Source organism: Suncus etruscus, chromosome 6, assembly GCF_024139225.1.
Source record: "Suncus etruscus isolate mSunEtr1 chromosome 6, mSunEtr1.pri.cur, whole genome shotgun sequence".
In the NCBI taxonomy this organism is placed as follows: Eukaryota; Metazoa; Chordata; class Mammalia; order Eulipotyphla; family Soricidae; genus Suncus; species Suncus etruscus.
In genome coordinates this window covers 95,892,393-95,917,971 of record NC_064853.1, presented here as the reverse complement: position 1 = coordinate 95,917,971, position 25,579 = coordinate 95,892,393, and the positions used below count along the sequence as shown (strand labels likewise).

Below are 25,579 nucleotides of genomic sequence, written 5' to 3'. Positions count from 1 at the left end.
CTTTCACTTGTATCACTAAATTAATAATTTACTTTTTAGATGAATAGTGGAAGATTTTCTGAGCACTTGATATGTCCAATTTATTCATCTGCTTTTTCCTACAAAGGGAATTTATGTAATAGTAAATGACATCATGATCTCTAGCACAATCCAAACAAATATATAGTGAACAAACACTCTTATTATAATTTGAGTCTCTATCAAGGTCTCAGAACAATGACAGATCATCTAGACCAGCATTTCTCAGTCTTCTTCTGTTCCCACTGTAGTGTGTTCACCTCATCTGCTCTGTTTCCTTCCTGTGACCCCTCCCTCCAATTCTCCTTTATGTTGGTCTCTTAAGTCATAAGCCTATCGACATGCTTTTCACCCAGTGCCCCTTGGAATATCCTGGGGACCCAACAGGGACCTATATGGCTGGTGTAGGTCACATGTGTGGTAAAAGAATCCAGTCTTTTGTCCACTTCCCTCACCAAAATGAACCTGCTTGGCTTTATTTTACCTTTTAAAGAAAGGAACATTTTTCTCTTTTCTGGTGGGCAGCTTGCAGGACTTGAGCATATACAATCCTGAGCGAACCATCACTGTGAAGGGTGCCGTTGAGGCATGTGCCAGCGCTGAGATAGAGATCATGAAGAAGCTGCGGGAGGCCTTTGAGAACGATGTGCTGGCTGTGAATGTGAGTGGCTGTCGCTTCCTTTTCTTCTGATTTTCACATGTGTTTTCAGAAAGAACTGAACTCTCTAAGAATAAGTGTAATTGCTCTTGGTTGAAACACACTGCAGAGTAGATGGGCAGTTATTCCTGACATTTTGAGATGAGAACATTAAAATAATTCAGAAACCAACTAGTCAATTATGATGACTGCTTTGGACAAAATAGTGTCCATTCATCATGTGAAAATTATAAAATGAAGAATTGTGATTAATATCAAAATAGATTGGAGAGATGGATCAAGAACTCCTTTCTTATATGTGCAAGGCCCCATTTTTGATCCCTGGCATCACATTCCTCCCCACACACTCCAACACTGCTAGATGCAGCTCTGGAGATCCCTTGACTACTACTGAGGTGTCCTGGTGCCCCCTAGTAGCATAGGTCCTGAGCTTTGAATTTTCTGGCCCAGTTGGCCAAGTCTTTGAATTTCCTCTGCTTGGAAGCCCCCTCTCTAAAAGTTTAAAAACAAAAAAGACTGTAAAGTATGTATATCCATATGACAAATATCACAAATATGTGGTAATTACTTTATTAAAAGATAAATGTGGGCCGGGCGGTGGCGCTAAAGGTAAGGTGCGCCTGCCTTGCCTGCGCTAGCCTTGGACGGACCGCGGTTCGATCCCCCGGTGTCCCATATGGTCCCCCAAGCCAGGAGCAACTTCTGAGCGCATAGCCAGGAGTAACCCCTGAGTGTTACCGGGTGTGGCCCAAAAACCAAAAAAAAAAAAAAAAAAAAAAAAAGATAAATGTTTTTTTTATTCCTTGTGGGAGGCCTCCTAGGCAGTTCTCAGGTGTCTCAAGGCCCACTCAAGGGATATTCAGCCAGAAGGTCAGTGCTTAGGTCCAAAGCTGCAGTGCTGCTTGAACCTCATTTAGCCAGGGGCCACTAGGACCATATCCAACAGTGATTGGGGGCCCCTTTGTCCTGCCCCTGACAGTGCTTAGGAGACCATGTTGTGCTGGGAGGAAGAGAATTGCTATGATCCTTCTTTTTTTTTTGGTTTTTGGGTCACACCCGGCGGTGCTCAGGGGTTACTCCTGGCTGTCTGCTCAGAAATAGCTCCTGGCAGGCACGGGGGACCATATGGGACACCAGGATTTGAACCAACCACCTTTGGTCCTGGATTGGCTGCTTGCAAGGCAAATGCCGCTGTGCTATCTCTCTGGGCCCGATCCTTCTTATGCCCCTAGTGCAGCTCAGTAGTTCCAAACTCATGGCTTCCTACTTCATCAGAGCCTTCATCCACTATCCCAGGCCCCTTGGATGACTTGGAAGCAAATTTCCAACTTGACAGTGTTTTATAGAGAAACAAACATGGACAAAGCACTTGGGGTTAAACCCAGTTCCCTCACAGCTACGCTCTCTCTCAGGACCCTTTCTCATGTGGAACCCCACCTCCAGTGGTCCACATTAAGTGAGCTTTGGTGAGGAAGCAACAGTGTGGTGCTATGGCCCGGTGGCTGTATAGTCTCGGGAGTGCTTTCCGGCAATCACATTTTTCTTCTCTCAGCACTTGACTTCTTAGGACAAGCCTCTCTCCTTTCACACAGAGAAAAACTATAGAAGGGTTTGGATGTTCCAGTGAGGCACACTCAAGCATGTTACTTCATTTATTCCTGTCTCCCCCAAACATCTATCACACATTGATAACTAATAAAGCAACTAGATTTTGTATCTCCAGTGGGGTGAAAGTTCTGCTGTTCCAATGCTGTAAAAGTCATCCCAGCCTATGGCAGCCTCCTCTTGTTAAGTCATGAACTAAGCAACTAGTGAAAAATAGCCAACTTGCACACCCTGGCTAGTACTGTTTGCATGTGTGGTTTCCTAGTGAAAGCTTTTTGCTCTTCTCCCTGGAGAGGGAAGAAAAAAAAATGTTCAGTCCATTTTACGTTTTTTGTTTGTTTGTTTGTTTGGGGGGGCCACACTCAGTGGTGCTCAGGGCTTACTCCTGGCTCGGAGCTCAGGAGGATCATATGCAGTGCTGGGAATTGAACTCAGGTTGGCTTCAGATAAAGCAAACACTTTCATCCCTGTTACCCCCTGTGCTTCTCTCCAGTCCCCAGTTTTGTTTTGTTTGGGGGCCCCACCTGGAGGCACTCAGGTCTTATTCCTGGCACTGCACTCAATAATCATTCCAGGCAGGCTCAGGGGACTGTTTGGGATGCCAGGGATCGAACCTGGATATACCATGTGCAAAGCAAATGCCCTCCCCTTTGTGCTATATATCTGATCCCTAGACCGCAGTTTTCATTGAACCTATTTATTCAACAGGTAAGTAGTTCTAACTTTATCAGTGCGATGCATTAAGAAAACGATTCTTTTTTTTTTTTTTTGGGGGGGGGGGTTTTGGGTTTTGGGTCACACCTAGCAGTGCTCAGGGGTTACTCCTGGCTTTACAAAGCTCAGAAATCACTCCTGGCTCGAACCACCAACCTACTGCATGCAAGGCAAACACCTTACTTCCATGCTATCCCTCTGGCCCCAAGAGAGAACACGATTCTTAAGTATGATTGTCACTGTCAATGAGGAAATGACCATAGAAATAGGAAGTGATGACTCAACAAGCCACTCAGTTACTGTGGGATGGAATGAATGAGGTGAAGGACTCTTAGGGGGACAGGGATGTGGCTCAGTGGTAGAGCACTTGTCTTGCATGTGTGAGAGCCTAGGTTCCATTCTTTGCAGGGTAAAAGAGAGGGGTGGGGTGAAGGATACATAAGACTCTAAGGAAGGCATACAAAGGGCCAGGAAGCTCCCTGGATGAGGGATCCCAGACTAAGTGGAAGCTCAATGAGGAGGAATTGGTTAGGTGAGGGAAAGGAGAATCACATTCCTTGCAGGGGAGACCCCTCCGAGAGAGGAGCAGGACCTTTTTCGGGGTGAGAGGTTATCAGGGGAAGGCCTCCTATGAGGGTTCTGGGTCCAAAAGAGCATCAGCTGTGTGCAGACAACAGATACAGTGGCAGAACCAAGGAGGCCAAAGTGATAGTACAGTGGGTATGCCGGGTTTCATTCCTGACATCTCATCTGGTCTCCAGAGCTCACCAGGAGTGATCCCTGAGTGGAGAGCCAGGAATAACCGCTGAGCTTTGCTAGGTATGGGCCAAAGACAGCAAGGAAACACTAAAACAAACCAAATGGCAGAACTGAAAAGAAGGGATGCCTTAGATAAGAGCACCCCTGTGTGGGAAAGGGGCATGGGTGGGGCACCCGATAAGGGATGAGCATTGAGCCCCCACAAGCTGGGCTCCTCTGCTCCCGCCCTTCACGCTGTTCTTCGTTTCTCTTCCCAGCAACAAGCCAATCTGATCCCAGGCTTGAACCTCAGCGCACTCGGCATCTTTTCGACAGGACTCTCCGTACTGCCACCGCCACCATCAGGACCCCGAGGCATCCCCCCAGCACCCCACTACCACCCTTTCACTGTAAGTATTTCACTGTACAACATTCAGAGATGAGCTTGAGCTCTGGTTGCCAACCCATCATCCATGCTGACGGAGGCAGAAGCTCTAGTTGGAGGCTGCGCTTCTCTGAACAGGGGTGTCGTTCTCCTGCCAACCTCCTGTCCTCTCACTGTGCGCCCCGAAGTTGCCCTCTTTAGGAAGCAGAGAAACCACTGGCACTTCGTAACTAGAAGTTTCTCTATGGGATAAAGAGACTTGCTTGATCAAATGAGAGCCTTTGTGAAAATTGTTCATTTACTAAAATATTAGGGTACCAGGATGACCTTTGGAGGTGGATGCCCAGACACAAACACACAGACCACTTATGTCCGCCACTCCAGTGTATCATGTTTTATTTTACTACAGGGCATTTTAAAAAATATTTTATTGAATCCATTGTGATTTATTAAGTTCTTCATAGTTGGGTTTCAGACATACAATGTTACAGGACCAATCCCACCTCCATTGTCACCTTCCTGCACCGAGTGCATATCATTGCCACTACACCATGCCCCCAGCCTGCCAGCATAACAGGCCCATTTAAAATCTTGATTGTTAAAGTTTGGGTCTCATGATTTCATTGTTGTTGACTCTGGCTTGGATATTTAGTTCTGTCCTTTCTTAACACCACCAGTGCTTCTGAGCCCTCTTGGCTCCTGTCCCCCATACATTTGTATTTTTTTTTTTTTCTTCACTCAGTTTCTTTTCTTCTTGTTCAAGACAACTCCCAATCTTTATTTATTTAGTTACTTAGATTTTGGGCCTCACCCAGTGGCGCTCAGAGGTTACTCCTGGCTCAGGATGATACGGGATGCCAGGGATCAAACATGGGTCCGTTCCAGGTCAGCCACATGCAAGGCAAACGCCCTACCACTGTGCTATTCGCCCTGGTCCCGACAACTCCCATTTAAACCATTACATTTCTTTATGCAGTTATTCTAAATACCACATATAAGTGATCATCATTCTGCATTTATCCTTCTTATTCTGGCTTACTTCATTTAACATAATATCTTCCAGTTCCATCCGTGTAGCTGCCAATTGCATGATTGCATCATTCCTTATAGCTCTGTAGTATTCTATCATATCTATGTACAGCATCTTCATGATCCACTCGTCTATTGTTAGACATCTAGTTTGATTCTTACTTAGTCTTAGTTATTGTACTGGGTGCTGCAATGAGTGCTACAGGCCATTTTTAAAAACAAAATCATGCTGTTTCATTTCTAAACTCTTAGCACAATGCCTGGCATTGAGTAATTTCTCAATAACTATTGTTTGCATCATAATTAATAATGCAGTGTGGACTGCATTTTCTACTTCTTCATGCTCCCATTCACAGATATTATTCAAGATCATTCCATTACCAAATTGGATATGAGGATACTGGATGGTTTTCTTTTTCCATTCCCAGTTCTTCATACATTCTCTGGGGGATAGGAAGTGGGGTATGGGCTATCAAACCCAGGGCCACATATAGGTAGAGCAGAACCCACCATGGGCCTGCCACCCTATTTCCTCATACTTCTCACTTTTTTTTTTTTTTTGGTTTTTGGGCCACACCCGGCGGTGTTCAGGGGTTACTCCTGGCTGTCTGCTCAGAAATAGCTCCTGGCAGGCACGGGGGACCATATGGGACACCAGGATTCGAACCAACCACCTTTGATCCTGGATCCGCTGCTTGCAAGGCAAATGCCGCTGTGCTATTTCTCCAGGCCCCATACTTCTCACTTTTAAGCAGATCTTGTCCCCTCACTCCACCACTTAAGCTGTTTTAATCGGAAGAATTGTGAGTCTTATCTTAGTCTTATCTTGTCTGTTGAAAGATGCCAGCTGAAAGAGTGCCAGTGTGAGAATTCCCAGTACCTCTAGGGTCAGGATTGTCCTACTGAGCTTCTCTGGAAAAATATAACACGTAAGATGACATCCACAAAAAACAGAAACACTCAGCAATCTTATTTACATACAGATGAGTCATTTCTAAATTTTCCCATATCTTGTTAGAGTTACATTGGTTTCCCTTTAAATTAAAGGTGAGGGTCATCATAGTTACTGTTAGGCTAGGAGCAGTAGGAGAGAGGTTCAGCAAAAGGTGACAGGAGCCTAGAGTTTGGTAACTATCCAGCAGAAGTAATTCTTCCATCTCCTAGCTCCCCCTAACACTTCAGCCCTGGGAGGGCTGTGTGTATTTATACCTCTGTTACAGGGGCGGCCTTCTGGTAACTGACAGCTTCACCTTTTAAAAGGACAGTGACAGTCTTATGGCTACCCAGAGCCATAAATATCTGTTTCCTTATACCCAGGACCCAGTTTTGAATGGTTTGTTTTCGTGTGTGAGTTTGTGTCTGTATGTGTATCTCCTTGTGTCTGGATCTGCATATGTGTGTACTTATGTGTGAGAAAGACCTGGACACATGACAGGAGGACTTGTAGCTGTGATAGCCACATATAGGACTGCTTTGAAGAATGAGAAGAGGAGCAGGAGCCATAGAACAGAGGGTAGGACATTTGCCTTGCATGTGGCCAACCTGGGTCCAGTCCCCTAGACCTGCTAGGAGTAATTCCTGAGTGCAGAACTAGGAGGGAGCACTGAGCACTGCCAGGTGTGGCCAGAGAGGGAGAGAGAGGGAGGGAAGGGGAGGGAGGGAGGGAGGGGGGAGAGAGAGAGAGAGAGAGAGAGAGGAGCTGAAGGGGGTGCCCACTTCCCTTTGTTTGCTATAGGAAGGAGAATGATGTGGCTGAGCAGGTGCAATAAATAGCTTACTTAGGCAGTGATTTTTTTCAACCGACAGTGCCTGGAGCCAGTGCACAAAAGTTTATTAATCTGCAAAAACAGTTCATGCTACATAACATATGGTATGCCTAGGTTCTATAAAAATTATGGTGACATTATTGCAAATGGGCAGGATATTACAGTGGACCCAACCCAGTCTATGGACCAGCAATTGAAAACCACTGACTTAAAGTACAACTCTCCTTTCTCAGAAGAGAAAAATCATTGCTCATAAATGGTGGACCTGAAGCCAAGCCAATATTGCTATTCATTGTAACACAAATGGTAGGGAAACATGTCAGGGACTAAGCCCAATAGTATCCCAGGCTTGCATAGTAGAGGTCCTGGACGAGATCCTTAGAACCTCTAAAGTGGTTGATAAAATTGTTGGATAAAATTAGGCCACTTCAGGGGCCGGCGAGGTGGCGCTAGAGGTAAGGTGTCCGCCTTGCAAGCACTAGCCAAGGAAGGACCGCAGTTCGATCCCCCAGGGTCCCATATGGTCCCCCCAAGCCAGGGGCAATTTCTGAGCGCTTAGCCAGGAGTAACCCCTGAGCATCAAACGGATGTGGCCCGAAAAACCAAAAAAAAAAAAAATTAGGCCACTTCTAAAACTGATCATCTAACTTGCAGGAAGAGGGTAGCACATTGTTGCCAAAGGGCCAAATCTGGCCACACTTCTTTGTAACTGAAGTTTAGCTACTTGCACCATGGTTCTGTTTGCCTTCTGCTATGTTGGCCAAGTTGAGCAAATGACATAGAAAGCCTCCAACTTGAAATGCCCAAAGAATTTATCTGGCCCTTTACAGAAAAAAAAATTGGCAAACGAATCCATTGAAACATGAGGGAAAGTTTTCATGTCATAGCAGGATATTTTCTAAACTTGAACACAGATTTGATCTGTTGGAAAGCTTTCCTTCACATCTGAGATTTTTACAACAGTAGAATTCTTCATTATAGAAAAGACAAACAAACAAACAAACAAACCCATATAGTCTCTGTTATTTATAAAATAGAATGTAGACAGAGATCAGTTTCTGCCCCAGTGCACAGACTCCAGGCTCTGTAGCCTCTGAGTGTAGAGTTGGAGGCAGGACCAAGGACAGTGCTGCCAGCGGGGCCAGACCCTGTGGGGTGTTCCAGTGACCTTCGGGCTCAGAAAATATTGCTGGTTTTCTCAGCAGCCAGATTTCAAGGAACCAGAATATTGCTTGGTTGCTTTTTCACAAAACTCATGTTTTCATGCTGAGTCAGGGAGGTTGTACACCTCTTTTATAACTGGCTCAGAGATACATGGTTGGTGTCTAAATTCTGGAATTTTCCTATCCCAAACTGTAAAAATAGTCTCTCATGTTTTCTTAGCAGTAATTTTTAGGTACTAGTTTGAGGGAATAGCTTATGGTAATAGTTCACAAGGAATTTACCTTTCAAAGAAGCATCTGTTTTTTTTTCCCAAACAATTTTCTCCAAATTATCTGTTGAGTAATTCATCATTTTATCCCTCAGTTTCAAATGTCAACTTTGTCATACACTACTTAGTCATGTTTCTGAACTGTGATCTCTTCATTTATCTTTGTCCACACTGCAATTACTGTAGATTTATATGCTGACAGTTTTAATGGCAGGATTATTTTTTCTCAAGTCTTTCATTCATTGGAAAGATTCTTAATCAGATTTGGTAGGGATATTTTTTTTCTTTTCTTTAGTGTTTTTGGGGGGGCCACACCCAACGTCGCTCAGGGGTTCCTCCTGACTATGTGCTCAGAAATCGCTCCTGGCTTGGGACACCATATGGGACACCAGGGGTTTGAACCGCTATCCATCCTTGGCTAGCACGGGCAAGGCCTTACTGCTTGCGCCACTGCTCTGGCCCCACTTTTTCTTTTAAAGAAATCTCACTAGTGGTCCAGAGAGATAGGACACCTCGTACATGTTCAGCTTGGGTTCAGTTCCCAGCAACACAGTCCACAGAGCATAGATTGGGTCTAGTCCTGGAGACCTTGGAGCACTGTCTATCTGACCCGTACAGTCCTCAAGACTGCAGGACACACACATCACCAGTCATCAGCCCCCTAACATTGAACTACCAACCTAGTTGACAAAATTGCTGAGAGTATTTACCCTGAGCACCCCTAATCTGCTTGGGAGGTCTTCCCAACTGGTTAGGGGTGTCTTTATTATTATCTTGCCATTGTTTTCCTGTGGTTTATACTGAGAGAATATTCTTGGAACACTTCTGCTCTTTGTGTTCTTGTCCTTATCAGCTGTTTTGAGAAATCCTGGGCCTTGAGAAAGAGACATGTCTATCTATGGGCTGAGGGTTTTGTGCACAATTTTAGAAACAAGTTTTGAACCAGTGACTTGGTTCCCTGTATATTTTTGTCCAGTGGGTTTATTAAACTTTGAAAGTAATAATCTGTTTTGTCACTATGGGTGTTTTTGATAAATACTTTATTGCTAAAAATGCTAAAATATTTCTATTTCTTCTTCTTCTTCCTCCTCCTCCTCCTCCTCCTCATCATCATCATCCTTCTCCTTCTCCTTCACCTCCTCCTCCTCCTCCTCCTCCTCCTCCTCCTCCTCCGTCTCCTCCTTCTTCCTTCTTCTCCTCCTTCTTCCTTCTTCTTCTTTTGGTTTTTGGGTGGCACCTGGTAGTGCTCAGAGATTCTTGGTCAAGAGGACCTAGTGGTTCAATGTGGGGGTATGAAGATGCAACTATGCACCAACCTATGGTGGTGGGAATACCTGGGTCACTTAACAGCAATACTGGGGGGTCTCTAGGATCACACCTTGCATCAGTGAGGATCTTTGGCACCACACCCACCAGTGCTTTGAGGGCCTCCAGAGATGCATCCAGTGATGTTACTTGGGGCACCAAAGAACTAGGGATTGATTGAACCCAATACCTGTACTATCTCCTGACACCTAATTTAGAATTTTAGTTCCAATTATTGTTTTCTTCGTAGATAATCTCAAAACCATGGTTATGTAGAATTAGCTGCACTTGTGCTGGCTCCTTTGCTTACCACAGATGATTTCTTGGGTTCTATATCCTCTCATTTGTCAGTTATTTGTTATATTATATATTATAGCAATTACTTGTTTTTGTTGGTTTGTCTAGAGATCTTCCTCAAAACAGCTTTTTCTCAGGAACTGTTCATTAGCAGTATAATTTTTGAGCTTTTCTGTTATTTGAAAATGCCTTTTCTTCTCCCCTCAAATATGGATAGAAGATCATAGTTTCTCTAAAAATTTGAAAACATTCCTTGCATTATGTGTTTTGGTGGTGGGTGTTTACCAGCCTGATGGTCTTTTTGTCATTGTTTGTCATCTGTTTCTTCTAAGTTTCTGGGGCCCACACACACGGTGGTGTTTAGGGATAACTACTGGTTCTACACTCAGGAATCACTCTTGGCAGTGCTTGGCAGACTCTGTGGTATGCCAGGGATTGAACCCGAGGTCGACCCCATGCAAGGCAAACGAACACCTGACACACTATAGTAACATTTATTGAGCTTAGAGGACGTCTATGCTATTTCTCATCTGATTGGCTGTGTTCCTACTGGGCTGTCAGTCTTGTGGAACTTTGATTTATTTGGCTTGGTGGGATGACCAGCCTCTCTCTAGTTAGTCATCTCGCCTCACTCCTTGGAGGCCTTGAGAATTTTTGTCTCTTAGCGCCCTCTTGTGGGAACACATCACCACTGCCACCTTTTGCTTTAAACTGCAAAAAAGCTACTTCTGGGGGCCAGAGAGATAGCATGGAGATAAGGTGTTTGCCTTGCATGCAGAAGGTCGGTGGTTTGAATACCGGCATCCCATATGGTCCCCTGAGCCTGCTAGGAGCGATTTCTGAGCATAGAGCCAGGAGTTCCCCTGAGCGCTGCTGGGTGTGACCCAAAAACAAAAAACAACAACAAAAAAAAGCTACTTCTGCTGTTCTCCCCCCCACCCCTTGATTTCTAGCCTGTTGCCCAGAGAGAAAACAGGTCAGAGCAGAAGGGTTCTGGGCTTATCATGGGACTGGGGTCCGGTGCTGTGCTGTCCTGTGCTGTGTTGTGGGGACCAGGTCGTCACTGCTCCGGTGGTCTTTGCATGTCCCTCCTGACTCATGAACCGTCTCTCTTGCAGCAGACCCACTCCGGCTACTTCTCCAGCTTGTACCCTCCTCACCAGTTCGGCCCGTTCCCATACCATCACGCTGTAAGTGCACCTCTCGAATCCTCACTTGCTCTTTCAGGGAGCCAGCAAGACCCACCCCACCAGCCCTAGGCGACCTAATTGAGGAAGTTCTTGGTGTAAACTGACTCGGTGGTCCCAACGGGCACTGAGGGCATCTGGGCCCCGATGAGCCAGCATTCACGGGCACTCATCTTTCTTAGAGTCGGATGCTGGTGTCTCACAGGCCTACTGGGTGCTTGGGGGTGACGGAGAGATGCAGGTCTCTATTTCTCTCTCTGAGTGTATGATGCCGATAAACAAGCAGCTCTGTTGGGGCATCACAGTGCCAGAGGGCCCTGGCCTCAGGAGTGGCGAGTTCTCTACAGAGCCCCACCTGGTCTGAATCCTGTGGGCTCCAATTCTGGCCATCTGTTGGGGCTCTGGGGCCGTCCACCCCACTCCCTGGCCCCCGCAGGTATCTCCCCTCAAGCTGGAGTTGCCTGTAGGAGCTTCTGTGTGGGGGGGGGGGCTTGTCTTCCTCGCTCTTGTCTTGCCTTCCAGTACCCAGAGCAGGAGATCGTGAACCTCTTCATCCCAACTCAGGCCGTGGGTGCCATCATCGGGAAGAAGGGGGCCCACATTAAGCAGCTGGCTCGGTTTGCAGGTGCCTCCATCAAGGTAATGCTGCTCTCAGTGGCCTCCTTTGTCCAGGCCACTCTAGCCCTACGTGGGGCCAGAAGTCGGCAGCTCTCATCCCTGCTCTCACCCCTGCTCTTATCCCTGTCTTTCTTATGCCTTTTTGGAGCGTGGAGTGACATCATTTCCAGGGCCCCTCTCAGCAATTCTTGGTTAGTCAGCCCAGCAGGTCAGTACTAGGACCCCCCAACTTTAGTACCGCTGTGAGGGTAGGGGTATCCGGCCACTCTGGCAGTGCTGGGGCTACACTCAGTGATGCTTGGAGAACCACGTGGTGCCAAGGATTGAATCAAGAGTCATCCATGTACCAGGCAGGAGCCCCAATCTCTGTACTACCTCCAGTTCCTTTCATTCCTTTTGTTCGACAAATGACCAAGTGTTTAGAAAACATTAGTAAATCATAAGCCAAGTCCACATCCTTTGGGTTGCTACCATCACCTCCTCTCAAGATGACCAAAGAAAGGGGGTGGGGATCCCCCCAAGCAAAGGGCGTTGACTTAGTGCCATAATTTGTGCTTAATAGTTATCCATGATTTAATCATCCTTCGCTCCCAAAGCCCTTTGGCTTTGAGGTTTGAATGAAACCTTAGTCTCTGGAAACATTAGAATAAAGGTAAACAAAAGGAATGCCTGGAGTTGAAACTCAGCCATAGGGCTGAGTGGGGGTGGAGGGGGGCTGAAAATAGGTGTGGATGAAGGAAGGGTGGGTTACAGATGGTGAGACACACACAGGCCCCCGCCCACCTGCCTTCGGCTTGATGTGGAGCTGTGGATTATTCAGCCCTGAGTGGGCTCCATGCCAGGCTTAGTTCTGACTCATGCCTGGAGGGCTGAGCACGTCCCAGCATACGATAACGTTCGGAAACAGAGTTTCCTTTGTCACATATGACGATGACAACCACCACAACCAGGACGTGGTGACTTGGTCAAGCCTGGTGACTCTCCCAGCAGGAAACTCACTCACACCTTCCTGGAAGGGCTGAAATTCTCCCTCTGTCCTGGAGGGCGCTGGGGGGCTGCACACAGTTACTCTGAGACCAGTCTGCTCCTCCCTCCTAAGCTTACCTGCAAAGTGGACAGTTCTCAGGAGGGCCTTGAGACTGGGGGTGGGTGGTGGGGGCACACAGGAATCCTTGACCCCACAAGCGTATGGCCATGAGCCCCCCCCGGAACTAACTAGCTATGTTGTAGCCAGGGCTTGGTGGTGCCTGGGCAGGCCAGAGAGTGTTCCTTACGCAGGAGACAGAGATGGTCACCTCAGTGAGCTCCCCAAACCTGCCTTTGTTCACCCAGGAGAAAGGTGAGACTTAGGAGACCCAATCCTAATGCAATTCCCACCTGCCAAGAGCAGGCCTGGTTCTTCTGTCTCACTCCTGCCCTGGCTGAGGTGGGGCAGCTAGAACTCCTGGGGTTCCCCAGACAAACCCAGGTAAGTGGGCTTGTCTGAGACCCAGAGACAGACACACGGTTCTGTCCCCACAATCGTATTTGTTTCCCAAGTTTACTACCAATGATCCTGGAGCACAGAGTCAGTAGTAAGCTCTAAGCACAGCCAGGCATGCTTCCCCCCCACACCAAAAAAAAATGAAAATTTCAAATCTGGTTCTCCCTTGTCCAGTAAAGCCTTCCAGAGTCAGCCCCATCATTTCCTCCATTGGAAGATAAGGAGTGGTCCGGAGAGATAGCATGGAGGTAGGGCATTTCCTTGCATGCAGACTGACGGTGGATAAAATCCTGGCATCCCATATGGTCCCCCGAGCCTGCCAGGAGCTATTTTTGAGTGTAGAGCCAGGAGTAACCCCTGAGCGCTGCTGGGCGTGACCTAAAAACCAAAACCAAAAAAAAAGGAAGATAAAGAGTAAATGAGGAATCTGTGTTGTCACTGCAACCCCTGCCCCAAGCAAGGGTAACAGAGCTGAGGGTGTTGTGCATAGGGGAGATCCTGAATTTATTTGCCAGCCCCACGTGCCCCCTACCGTGCACCTATAAAAATGCTGGTGTCTCCGAGTCTCCCTGGCAAACCTTGTCCAAGCGAGGTCAGGCCTCTCTGAAACAGCGTAGGGCTGGGCAGAGTGAGCTGCAGAGCTTGAGCCACTCCTGGCTTCGTTCCCCTCAGGAGAGAGAGTCCATGGTACCAGGCTCAACCTGGACCTCCTTCCAGTGGAGCCCCAACTTCATCAGGAAAAGTGACGAGAAAGCTCCCAGCTTCAGAAAGGAAAAGATCAGCCAGGTGAGGGCCAGTGCCGGGGAGTACCACTTTGTCTCTGCGGGGACCTGGCTTCAAACCTGAGCACGGAGGTTAGGAGGGAGGATGATCTATACAGGTGTTGTTCCATCCACTTATTCTGCCGCATCCCTCAAAGCATCACGTGGAAGTGCTTGTCCACCTCTGCCAGCTCAGGAGTGAATCCCGGTGGGGGGTGCTTGAGACACCTGGGGGCACGGCAGTGTGGGGAGCACCCTGGAAGGAACGAATACTAAGCTCCAGCTGCCCCTCTGCAGTGTCCCCAGTCCCTGGTCACTGTGTGCCCCAACCCTGGCTCTGTCTTGGGTCTTGACAGTCACCTGCCAAGTTCGTATTTCTTGTTCTTTTGAGCACTGAAGGGATGCCCGAGAAAGGTCTTTGCTGTGGGAAGCACAGGCTTGGGGGTGCTATACAGCAGAGCGAGATTGGGGACATGGTTGGTGCTCCTGAGTTCCTGAGGCGGGAGGCAACCCTGGGGTCAGTCAGGTCTTAGCATGTTTCTGTGTCTCCTGGGTTTGGCTGGGGAAGGGATGACTTGCAGGCTGGAGACAAAGAGACAAAGTGCTGGGGATGACTCCTATTTGGTCCTCAGCACCACATAGGGGCCCCCTTCAGCATCACCCAATGTGACTCTCAAAACCAAAATCACAACCACAGATTGGATCCCAAACACCACAGGGTATCGCCCTGGGGACCCCAGAACCTCCAGATGTGGCCCAGCTAGGAAAGTTTTTTTCAAAATAGAGAAATAGGACTGTAGGGCCAAAGAGATAGCACAGTAGTAGGGCATTTGCCTTAGATGCAGATGGACAGTGTTTCAGATCCCGGCATCCAATGTGGTCCCCCAAGAAATCAGGAATGATTTCTGAGCGTAGAGCCAGGAATAACCCGAGTGCTGCTGAGTGTGACCCAAAAACCAAAAAAAAAAAAAAAAAAAGAAAAGAAAAGAAAAGAAAAGAAAAAAGAGGGCCTGGAGAGATAGTACAGCTGCGTTTGCCTTGCAAGCAGCCGATCCAGGACCAAAGGTGGTTGGTTCGAATCCCGGTGTCCCATATGGTCCCCCGTGCCTGCCAGGAGCTATTTCTGAGCAGACAGCCAGGAGTAACCCCTGAGCATCGCCGGGTGTGGCCCAAAAACCAAAAAAAAATAAAAAAGAAAAGAAAAGAAAAAAGAAATAGGACTGGAGAGATGTTACAGGGGCGAAAGTTCTTTTCTTGCCTGTAGCTACAACAGTGACCCCAGTTTGGTCCATGCCACCCAGACAATTCCTGGACCACAGTTCCTGAGCACTTCCAGGTGTGTCCCAACCCTCCTTACAGTGTGGCATGATCGGGTCTCTCAGTCTCTCCGAGATGGGGGCCTTTGTGTGTGGAGGCAGAAGAGGAGGGCTCCCATCGACCTGAGACCTATGGGGTCCCCCAGATATAGCTGCCCACTGTCTTTAGGCTGAGGCTGTTGCTCTGTGCTCTGCACAGGAGAAGCCTTTAGTAAGTTGGGGTGTGAGAAGGTATCAGAGCTCAGATAGAATGGGGGTGTGTCCCCTAGGTGGGGTACGGCTCTCAGCCGTCCCAAGGCTCCTTCACAGATAATTCTGGGAGCTGTGGGGGAAGGAGGGAACCAGGTTTACTTTGTACAGAAAGATGCAAACTCAGCTCAGGGCCAGGCATCCTGGGGGAGAGGGATCAGAAGTAAGCTGCTGGGGTTCAGAGTTGAGAAGAATGTAAATGTGACCTCAGGGTGAATCCCTGAGCTGAGGACACCCACTGTCTCTGGGACTACCTCAGGCCACTTTTAACCCTTTCACTGCAAAGTTGCTTTAATTTTAATCCATTTCCTATATTTCATTAAGTAACCTGAAAGTTTTTGGAATAAGAAAGTTATACAGGAAAGATATGTACGTAACAAGAATTTGCTTTAAAGGAGTCAGGAGCTGGAATGATAGCACAGCAGGCAGGGCACTTGCCTAGCACACGGCCAACCTAGGTTCCATCTCCTGCGTTCCGTGCGGACTCCTGAGCTCAGAGTCAAGAGAAAGCCCTGAGCTTTGCCGGGTCTGATCCTGAAAGGAAAAATAAATGAAAGGTGTTGTTGTGGGGGGCTGAAAAGATAGGAAGTTAACAGTGGACCCTAGTTTAATCCTCGGCTCCAAAGATGATCCCCCAAGCATCTTTAAAAGTAATCCCTGAGTATTCCAAATACTGGATAACACCTGAGTGTAAGTTCCAAGCAATGTGGGATGTGGCAAAAAAAATAAATAAGAAATAAAATTACGGGGCCGGGCGGTGGCGCTAAAGGTAAGGTGCCTGCCTTGCCTGCGCTAGCCTTGGACGGACCGTGGTTCGATCCCCCGGTGTCCCATATGGTCCCCCAAGCCAGGAGCAACTTCTGAGCGCATAGCCAGGAGTAACCCCTGAGCGTTACCGGGTGTGGCCCAAAAACATAAATAAATAAATAAATAAATAAATAAATAAATAAATAAATAAATAAATAAATAAATAAATAAAATTACATTTTAAAAAAAAAGGAGGAAGATGGAGAAATAGTACTTGGGAGTAAGGGGCTTCGCTTATATTTCACCAATCCTGGTTTCAATCCCTGACACTACATAGGGGCCCCTGAGCAATGCCCTGTCACTCCAGAGCGCAAAGCCAGGAATACCCCAGATCCTGAAGAAATACTGAGGTTGTGGGGCTCCATGTCTCCCATTTTTCAGTGCTGAGAGGGGCCTGAAGGGCTGCTAGACTCTAGGATGTCTAGGTCTCCCCCTGACCATGAGCCCCTCACTGGTCCCAGTTCACCCACATCCAGATACATCAGTCTGGGTGTGAGGACGGGGCAGGGAAGAAGCTCCTTTTCGTGCCTCCCTCCTTTTCTCCTTCTTCTCTGGGCCCTAGGCTCAGAGTCTTCTCGTCTCTCTCTCTGGAGCTTCCCTGGCTGAGTAAAGGGCCCCTTTATTACTGGTGCTACAACAGGGACAGGCCAGGACCCCTCTCTGGTCTGTTCCCAATCTCCCACTGATACCCTAAGACCCATTATCAGATTCTATATGCCTGTGGGGGTTTCAGCAACTCCCTGAGACTGGGAGTGAAGGCAGCCAGGTCAGCTCCAGCTCTGGGTACAAGGCCCAGAACCCTATAAACTGTCTGGTGTGTGCCCCAACCACATAGGCAAAAAGGGTGTTTTGCTTGGGTCAGCAAGGCAGGCATGCCTCCCTCCAACCCCTGGCCTTGTGAACTGCAGATAGCCCCTGCGGAAGGCCCGGATGTCAGCGAAAGGATGGTCATCATCACCGGCCCCCCCGAAGCCCAGTTCAAGGTGAGTGCCAGGGACCACCTTGGGTACACGGCAGCCTGTGGGAGTCCCCACTGTCCTCACAGCCCATGGCCATTGGCTCATAGGCACCATCTTTACAAGCCCAGCCTCCAGCACTGCCTGGTCTCAGCCTCAGCCTTCCTCCTGCTCAGGCTTGGCCCCTTGCCGCTTTGCTTCTCTCATGGAGAAGCCTCTCTCCACCCCTAATCTCAGACTCAGGCAGTCGTTCCTGGGTTGTGCAGCTGAGAGAGAAGGGAATAGAGTGTTTTAGTGGGATGTGCTGTTATTGTCTTTTGTCTTTGCCCCTTCTTCCCTGTGATAGTTGATATCTTAAGTTTTCTGGGTCAGAAATGTTAAGTTTTAATATTAAATTTCAAATGTTAAATTTGAGTCACATATTTAAATATTTAAAATCGGCTCTAAGAAGATGCTATTGACCTGCACGGAGCTACTCAAGAGCTGTAGCCCTCAACTGGATGGATCTGTGTTGATCCATTGGCAAGAGCAGAGTGCGGATTCCCACCATAGCCAGGAACAAGATTACATGAGACCTTGCAGATCAGAAAGGTAGCAGCCTGGGGAGAGGGGAGAGGTGGGGCTCACTGTTTAGAAAGATGTTTGGAAGTAAGTGAAGGTTCGGAAAGTCATCCATGTTTGGGGCTGGAAGATTGTACTGTGGTCAGGATGCAGCGTGAGTCTGCATTGAACCTCTGCCCAAGAATTACTGGTGTCCTCCTCCCACCCCAGAAGAAGCAAGACTTTCCTGGTTCTGTGCTCAGAGATCACTCCTGGGGCTCTTAGGGAACCATACGCAATGCTGGAAATCTAACCGGATTCAGCTGCAAGTACCTAACCTTAGCCCCTGTACTGTCTGTCCAAGCCTATGCCTGTTTTGTTTTGCTTCGTTTTAACTCAGTAACCACCTCTTGGCCACACTTTGTCGAATAGGCATCGAGAGCAAAGTGCAGGTGTTCCCCTCAGCCTACCCCATCCACCCTTCACAGCTAGGGGTGCCAGCAGAAGTTAGGGATTCTCTTACCAAATTCATTTCACAAAAAGTGGATCAGTATTGGCTTGCAGAAATCAGACCTAGAACTGACTCGCCTCATGCCCCCAGTTCTCAGCTTCCCAAAGGCTTACAGACCAGGAAGATGGGGTAGCCCCCACAGATACTCCGACAGGTCAATGAGGAGGGCATCAATGTGGGGATTGGAGATGGGGGAGCTGCAGGCCCAGCGGTTTGTGGTTGTTGCGTGGGTCATGCCTGAGAGTGACTAGTCTGGCCGGTTGTGCTCATAGGCGCAGGGGCGGATCTTTGGGAAACTGAAGGAAGAAAACTTCTTCAGCCCCAAAGAAGAGGTGAAGCTAGAAGCCCACATCCGCGTGCCTTCCTCCACCGCTGGTCGTGTCATCGGCAAGGGTGGCAAGACTGTAAGTGCCACCAACTGGCCCATCCCTGGCCCTACTTCCCACAGGCCCCATCCTTAGTACTCGGAGAGTCCCAAACTCTGGGTGCTCACCATCCACCAAGGGGCACCGCCATGTGGGCCCTGTGTGGGGGATAGAGATACTCTCCCCCAACAGAATAGAGACCCCCCTTCAGGATACACCAGGCTGCCTCTGTCCCCTTATACACATGCAGGCAAGTCTGGGGTGCTGGAAAGAGCCACCACGCCGAGACACCCCCCCAGTTGTCCTTCCAGAGAGGCCTGGGGGCCCTACTGCCCACTATAAGGCCTGTTCCCCAGGCCTGGCCGTCATTAGCCTTTGTGGCTTCATGGACAGTGTGGTGCTGGGTGAATAGGGTGTCATTTCAAAGCAAGTATTGTAAGTCACAGGGCCTACTTAAGAACACTGGAAAGATGATTTTCACCTGAAGTGACAGTGACCATGATGTCATTTGAAATGTGCCCAAGAATGCACTGTACAGATTGAGGGACTTCAGCAACACTGTGGGTCCTAGAAGGAGACTTTCACATGGGGGGTGAGGAGTGAAGAGGGGTTGGGATCAGGATGTCTGTCCTCTGAGTGTCTGCGGCCTCCTTTGTTTTCTTTTTTTTTTGGGCCTCACACGGTAGTGCTCAGGGCTTACCCCTGGCCGAGGCATCAAAGCTGCATCCTGTATGAATCTGTCATTTGATGACAAGTGATTCTCTGACTGCAGGTTATTCACCCAGCTAGGGCCAGACTCAACTCCAACACAGAGCAGGCAGGGAGACTCAGTTCACAGGCATCGGGGCTCCCGGGTGACCTGGTGGGTTTGCTTAGAACTTGTCGCATGTGGGGCTGGAGAGATAGCATGGAGGTAAGGTGTTTGCCTTTCATGCAGAAGGTAGGTGGTTCGAATCCCAGCATCCCATGTGGTCCCCTGAACCTGCAAGGAGCGATTTCTGAGCACAGAGCCAGGAGTAACCCCTGAGCGCTGCCAGGTGTGACTCAAAAACAAACAAAAAAGAACTTGTTGCATGCAATCCTGTGCATCCCAGAGGCTTCCGCTGTTGGCCAGGCCCAGCCAACCATAGCCTGTGACTGACAAGGAAAATCGGGTGCGCAGGAGGAGGAGATGAGTGAGGAGAACCTGGTCCCGGTTAGGAGCAGACAAACTAGGTGGGAGCATGGAAGGAGTTCGGGGCCATGGGAGAGGCAGAGGAGGGTGACTGTTGGCACCCAGAAAGCCGTGGTGAAACAGACTCTTACTGGCCAGGTGGGTGACTGTAGCCTGGCCAAGGACCCTCTGTGTGTCTGGAGATTCTGGGCTGAGGATTATTGTCAGTCACCCAGTGCTCACACCTCCCACCTTGGACTCCTGGGAGCTCAGCAGGAGGCCACAGCCGTGCCCTCCATGGACAGAGAGGAACTGGGCCCAGCAGGCCACGTCCACTGCCCTAAGCCATGCTGCTGCTTCTGCAGGTGAACGAGCTACAGAACTTAACCAGCGCTGAAGTCATCGTGCCTCGAGACCAGACGCCAGATGAGAACGAGGAGGTGATCGTCCGGATCATCGGGCATTTCTTTGCGAGCCAGGTGGGTTCACCACCCCTTGCCTGTTGGTCTCTGTGAAGTCTCAGAGTTCCTGCTGGCATCTGTAAGAGGGCTTAGGGCCTGCACACTTCCCACTCCACCATTTCTTTTTCCGGCTCTAGCCAGAACCCCTGCAGTGCCCAGCTGTGGGCATCAGGCACTGATGGCAAGTCAAGGCCACCCCTCCTGAGTTTAGTAAGCCTCTGACTTGTCCCCTTCTTGTCCCTGACTGCCCAGCAGGGGGCAGCCTCCAGCTAGCAGCTCCCACTCTGGATATGTAGCTGCACTTTTCGACTGTGGGAGGAATGTGACCAGGGCCCTCTCCTAGCAGTACTTGGCCCACACAGCCCCACTCAGAACTGAGCTCAGCAAGGCAGAGAGGGGCTCCCTTTCACCCCAAGATGCAATCAGTGCCTTGATTGGGGGGGCAGCCCTGGGTCCCCAGTTCTGCCTCTGACTTTTGTGTCCAGTCATTTTGCTGGAAGGTTTTGGGGGGTCCCTCCTGCCAACACCCCAGGCAACTTGAGGTGGGATGGGAGGAGCTTATACATTCATGCTTGGATCCTCTGCTGTTCTCAGTAGTCTCAGGTCTGGATCCCACCAGTACCCGATCTTCAGATCTGGGTTCCTTTCTCTCTCCTACCCCGCACCCCCACCCCCCAGACTGCCCAGCGCAAAATCAGGGAAATCGTACAACTGGTGAAGCAGCAGGAGCAGAAATATCCTCAGGGAGTCACTCTGCAGAGAAGCAAGTGAGACTCCCGCAGGCTCCGAAGACCACGGATGAATGTAGCCCTCCACCACCCGACATACAAACAGACAGACAGACAGACGTGACCACCCAGCAGCCGCGGCAGGAGCGGGAGCAAACCAAAGACCGGCAGGGCCGGGTGGGCTCCGCAGAGGCCCCAGGATGCATCCCCTGCCCTCTCCCCCATTCGGCTTTCTCCTGCTCTCCTCTGTGCTATCCCTTTTAGTTGAACTAACATAGGTGAACGTGTCCGGAGCCCAGCCAGACGCACAGCTGGTCTCTTGTGGAAAAGCGCCTGTACATGTGTGTACATACTAGAAGGGAAAGTTGTTAAGAGATGGGCCTGTGGGTTCCACGGGGTGCCTGCAGCATTAATATATTTTAGAAATAATATATCAGATAACTCAACTAACCCCGAGTTGTTAAAAAAAAAAGGTTATTAATTTTTCTTCTTTTTGAAAGAAAAGGCAGGCTTTTCTAGACATTCAAAAACAAAGAATAAATTCTCGGGGAGCTTTCAAGGCCAACCCCCACAAAATTCACTCCAAGGGCCCTCCCCGCAGATCCGGGTCACCTGTGTACGTCAACCGAAGGGATACCAGCTCCCCCCAGTGGAAACTACGTCTCTCCTCCCTGTCCAGTGCTCACGCGTTTCTCTTTGCTTCACAGGTTTAGGCTGGATTTGCCTACTGCTCTGTAATGGTCTCTGTTTCTCTCACCCGGCTTTCTCCCACCCTTCTCTGTCCTTCACCCCCTAATTCCCTTCTCCCTTGGCTCACCCCCTTCCCCCAGGCAAAGCAGTGCTCTGAGTATCACATCACATAAAAGGAACTAAACCGAAACACACAAACCAGCCTCAGCTTTTACACTCGGTTACTCAAAAGAACACGAGTCAATGGTACTTGTCCTAGCATTTTGGAAGAGTAAAACAGGACCCCAAGACCCACCCATCCAACGAAGGAAAAATCCCAAGAAAGAATGTATTTGTGTCTTTTTACATTTTTGCTGTCTAAGCCATCAGTAGTCAGAGAAATGATTTCTTTCTTTAAAATTGATTTTAAAAATTGTGGAGGAAAACAGCAATTTATACAAACAAGGTTGTTGCCCAGGGTGTTAAATTTACAGATTTTTTTAAAACAAGAAAAACACACACAAAAAAAAGCTACCTCAGGTGTTTTTTACCTCAGCACCTTGCTCTTGTGTTTCCTTAGAGATTTTGTAAAACTGATAGTTGGAGCATTTTTTTTATTTTTTTAATAAAAACGAGTTGGAAAAAAAAAATACTCTCCACTGCCAGCCTGGAGCAGGCTGCAGTGCGTGCATGCAAATGCTCCGAACCTGTCTTCCGCTAGCCAAGGACCTGAACGGCCTTCTTTTGGACAAACCTTGAAAATGTTTAAGAAAAAAAATGAGAAAGCAAAAGAGAAGGTTGGAGGTGTCCCAATGGGGCGCTACAGGATGACCATGACCGTGAACTGGTTCATGTGAAGAAGCTATCACACCAGACTGCAATGCCAGTTTCCTCTACTGTAAACAGTGTTCTGTGACAAAACAAAAGCAAACAAACAAAAAAAAAAAGAAATATATCCAGCTAACAAGAGCTTTGCGTCTCAGTCTCTTCTTTCAGGAGCATGGCCCAGGTGTGAATGTGTAAGGGGAGCAAGCATATGGGGAGAAAAAAAGATTTGGAGGGGCTGCGACACTGAGAATTTTAGGGACTGGAAATGCACTATAGTCCACATTTCTGTATTTCTCTGGGCAGCTGCTGTATCTAAACAAGGCAGTCACTGCTTGAGCCAGGGGAAGAGAGATTTTTTTCTCCTTCCCTTGGCACAGATTGCCAGAGAGGTATGGCCAGGTCAGCCTCTAACTGGCAGGTCAGGAAAAGCTGGGTACAGTTGGTCATATTCCATGTTTATGCTGGGTGGACCTCGGGTCTTCTAACCCACCTTGGGAACCCGAGCGGAGACAAGACTGGAGTGGAGGATCAATGCAGCTTTTGAGGGTGAACTGATGGGATTCCAAAAGGATCACCTACCACCCCCGTGGCATCCTATATAGTCAGTACCCTGCACCCTTTCAGCTGTCCTTAGAACTGAGTTAGGAATAGACTTAGCACTATAGAGTGTAGCCCAACACCACCTCCAAAATGCATCTTTCCTGGTGTCCATCTTCACTCATAATTCTTTACATCCCATAATCCATGCTTTACTCGCCAACCTTCATGGAGGTGCCAAAGGCATGTGTGATTGGCGTAAATGTGGGTGGTGACAGACCGTTACTTCATGGCATGACTCATCACCCCTGCTCCCCTTCTCTCCATTTAGGAGACCCATAACCCCCTCCCGGGAAGCACACATTATAGCAGCATGTAGTCAGTCCCAGGGCTTCACATGACAAGATGGTGCTGAGAGCTGTCCCTCAGGTGGGCATAAAGAAGCAGACAAAAAAACACAAACTTTCACAATAGGCTGGAGAGATAGTACAGTAAGAAAAGCACTTGCACATTGCTAACCCTGTTTGATCTCATTCTATATAGTACTCCCTGGCTTCTTTGGGGGGCGTGATCCTTGAGCACAGAATACACTGGATATGGCCCCAATTCCTCAAAAAAAACAAACAAACAAAAAAAAAAACGGAAAGAATCAGGCGGGCAGAGAAAAAAAATCCCACCCTCTCAGTGGCCTTTGTTCTGGGTGGCTGAATTTGATGCTTGTCTTCTGTCCTCTCCTAAAATGTTAGCTCCAGTCATATGAGAGGGAGACAGAGTGAAGTGCTAAGCTCCTGCATTTGCCATGGCTGTGTGCCTTAGGGTTGCAGAAGTGAAGGAGCCAAGTGGAGGGGGAGAGGCAGTGGTGGGAGATGTAGGCACCACAGTACTTGAGTCCAGCTTCTCTTGAGCTTCCCGAGGACAGCAAAAACAAAATGACTTAAGCTTTTGGGGGTACTCACAAGCAGTGCCCAGGGGTCCCTTCCAGTGAGTCGAGACTATCCTGACTGGGAGGGACAGGCCTACAGTGTGTAGGATCACCCTAGTGGTTCTGTCCAGGGTCTGGGGGACTCCCAGTCTACACTGAGGGAGGCTTGGGGAGCCCTATGGCACCAGTAAGTTTGAAGGTGCCGTGTGTAAGACAAGCATTTTATCCCACGCCTTACTGAACTACGTCCCTCCCCATCTGACCTTTCTTTTTTATTTTTTAATTTTTTTTTTTTTTTTTTTTTTTGGTTTTTGGGTCACACCTGGCAGCGCTCAGGGGTTACTCCTGGCACTACGCTCAGAAATTGCTCCTGGCAGGCTCGGGGGACCATATGGGATGCAGGGATTCGAACCACCGTCCTTCTGCATACAAGGCAAACACCCTACCTCCATGCTATCTCTCTGGCCCCCCATCTGACCTTTCAATGTGGGTGTGGGGCTGATAAATTGTTACCACATGTGAACTCTAACAAATTAGTTTTTTCTCCTATCCATCCCCAGAGTTTGCCAGTCTCGACATTCTAACAGCCCCAAAAGTTTGTAATTTGGGGCAAAATAAAAGGGGCATTAAGTGGACCAGCAACAAATGGCATGTTCAAATAGCTTCTTCTGTTACTCTGAAACACCATGTTTCCTTGACTTCAAACTGTTGGAAATCCATGACCCCTGTAGCTTTAACTGTGCTGACGTCTCCCCACACTCGAGGAGTAACTGAATCCTTCCTGTGTACTGGTTCATTTCCCCAGCTTTATGCCTCAAGACATTTATGTTTCCTTCTTGTTTCTTCTCACATAGCTCTGAGAGGATAACATAGAAGGTGAAGCTAGGGCAGAACTCAGAAATGAGGAAAAGAGGGGCCGAAGAGATAGCATGTTGGTAGGGTGTCTGCCTTGCATACAGAAGAATGGTGGTTCGAATCACGACATCCCATATTGTCCCCCGAGCTTGCCAGGAGCGATTTCTGAGCCTAGAGCCAAAAGTAACCCCTGAGTGCTGCCGGGTATGACCCAAAAACAAACAAACAAACAAACAAAAAAAGAAATGAGGAAAAGATTGGAAGAAATAGTTACAAGTCTGGATGCATTCTACAAAGAGCCCAAAGCAAGGGTTTGTCCTGGTTAGGAAGAAGGCATCTCCAGGAGGACAGGAAAGCAGGAGGTAGAAAACTCTGTCCTTGGAAAGGATGGTTCAGTTTCAGTTAGAATCTGAATGACAGAGATGGATTAGAAGTTGGGTCTTGGGGCCGGAGAGATAGCATGGAGGTAAGGCGTTTGCCTTTCATGCAGAAGGTCATCGGTTCGAATCCCGGCGTCCCATATGGTCCCCCGTGCCTGCCAGGAGCAATTTCTGAGCATGGAGCCAGGAGTAACCCCTGAGCACTGCCGGGTGTAAACCAAAAAAAAAAGAAAAAGAAGTTGGGTCTTAAGAAACTTTGCTGGACTGGAGCAATTGTACAGCGGAGTAGGGTGCTTGCCTTGACCT

General features: G+C 48.5%; 1 protein-coding gene across 5 annotated transcripts in view; it reads left to right on the top strand.

Annotated features, from left to right (window-relative positions):
* The window catches only part of IGF2BP2 (insulin like growth factor 2 mRNA binding protein 2), a 182,270-nt gene extending 160,964 nt beyond the window's left edge, over positions 1-21,306 (top strand). For 2 of the 5 annotated variants that reach the window (XM_049775863.1, XM_049775860.1), the window contains 7 exons: positions 544-679; positions 4,012-4,149; positions 11,660-11,773; positions 17,277-17,351; positions 18,648-18,779; positions 20,259-20,372; positions 21,033-21,306. In XM_049775863.1, the coding sequence (XP_049631820.1) occupies positions 544-679; positions 4,012-4,149; positions 11,660-11,773; positions 17,277-17,351; positions 18,648-18,779; positions 20,259-20,372; positions 21,033-21,125 (802 nt within the window). In that variant the 3' untranslated portion in view covers positions 21,126-21,306. Of the gene's footprint in view, positions 1-543; positions 680-4,011; positions 4,150-11,068; positions 11,138-11,656; positions 11,774-17,276; positions 17,352-18,647; positions 18,780-20,258; positions 20,373-21,032 lie in introns of all 5 variants that reach the window. The other 3 variants (XM_049775859.1, XM_049775862.1, XM_049775861.1) reach the window with 3 other exon arrangements.
* The last annotated feature ends 4,273 nt before the right edge of the window (positions 21,307-25,579 follow it).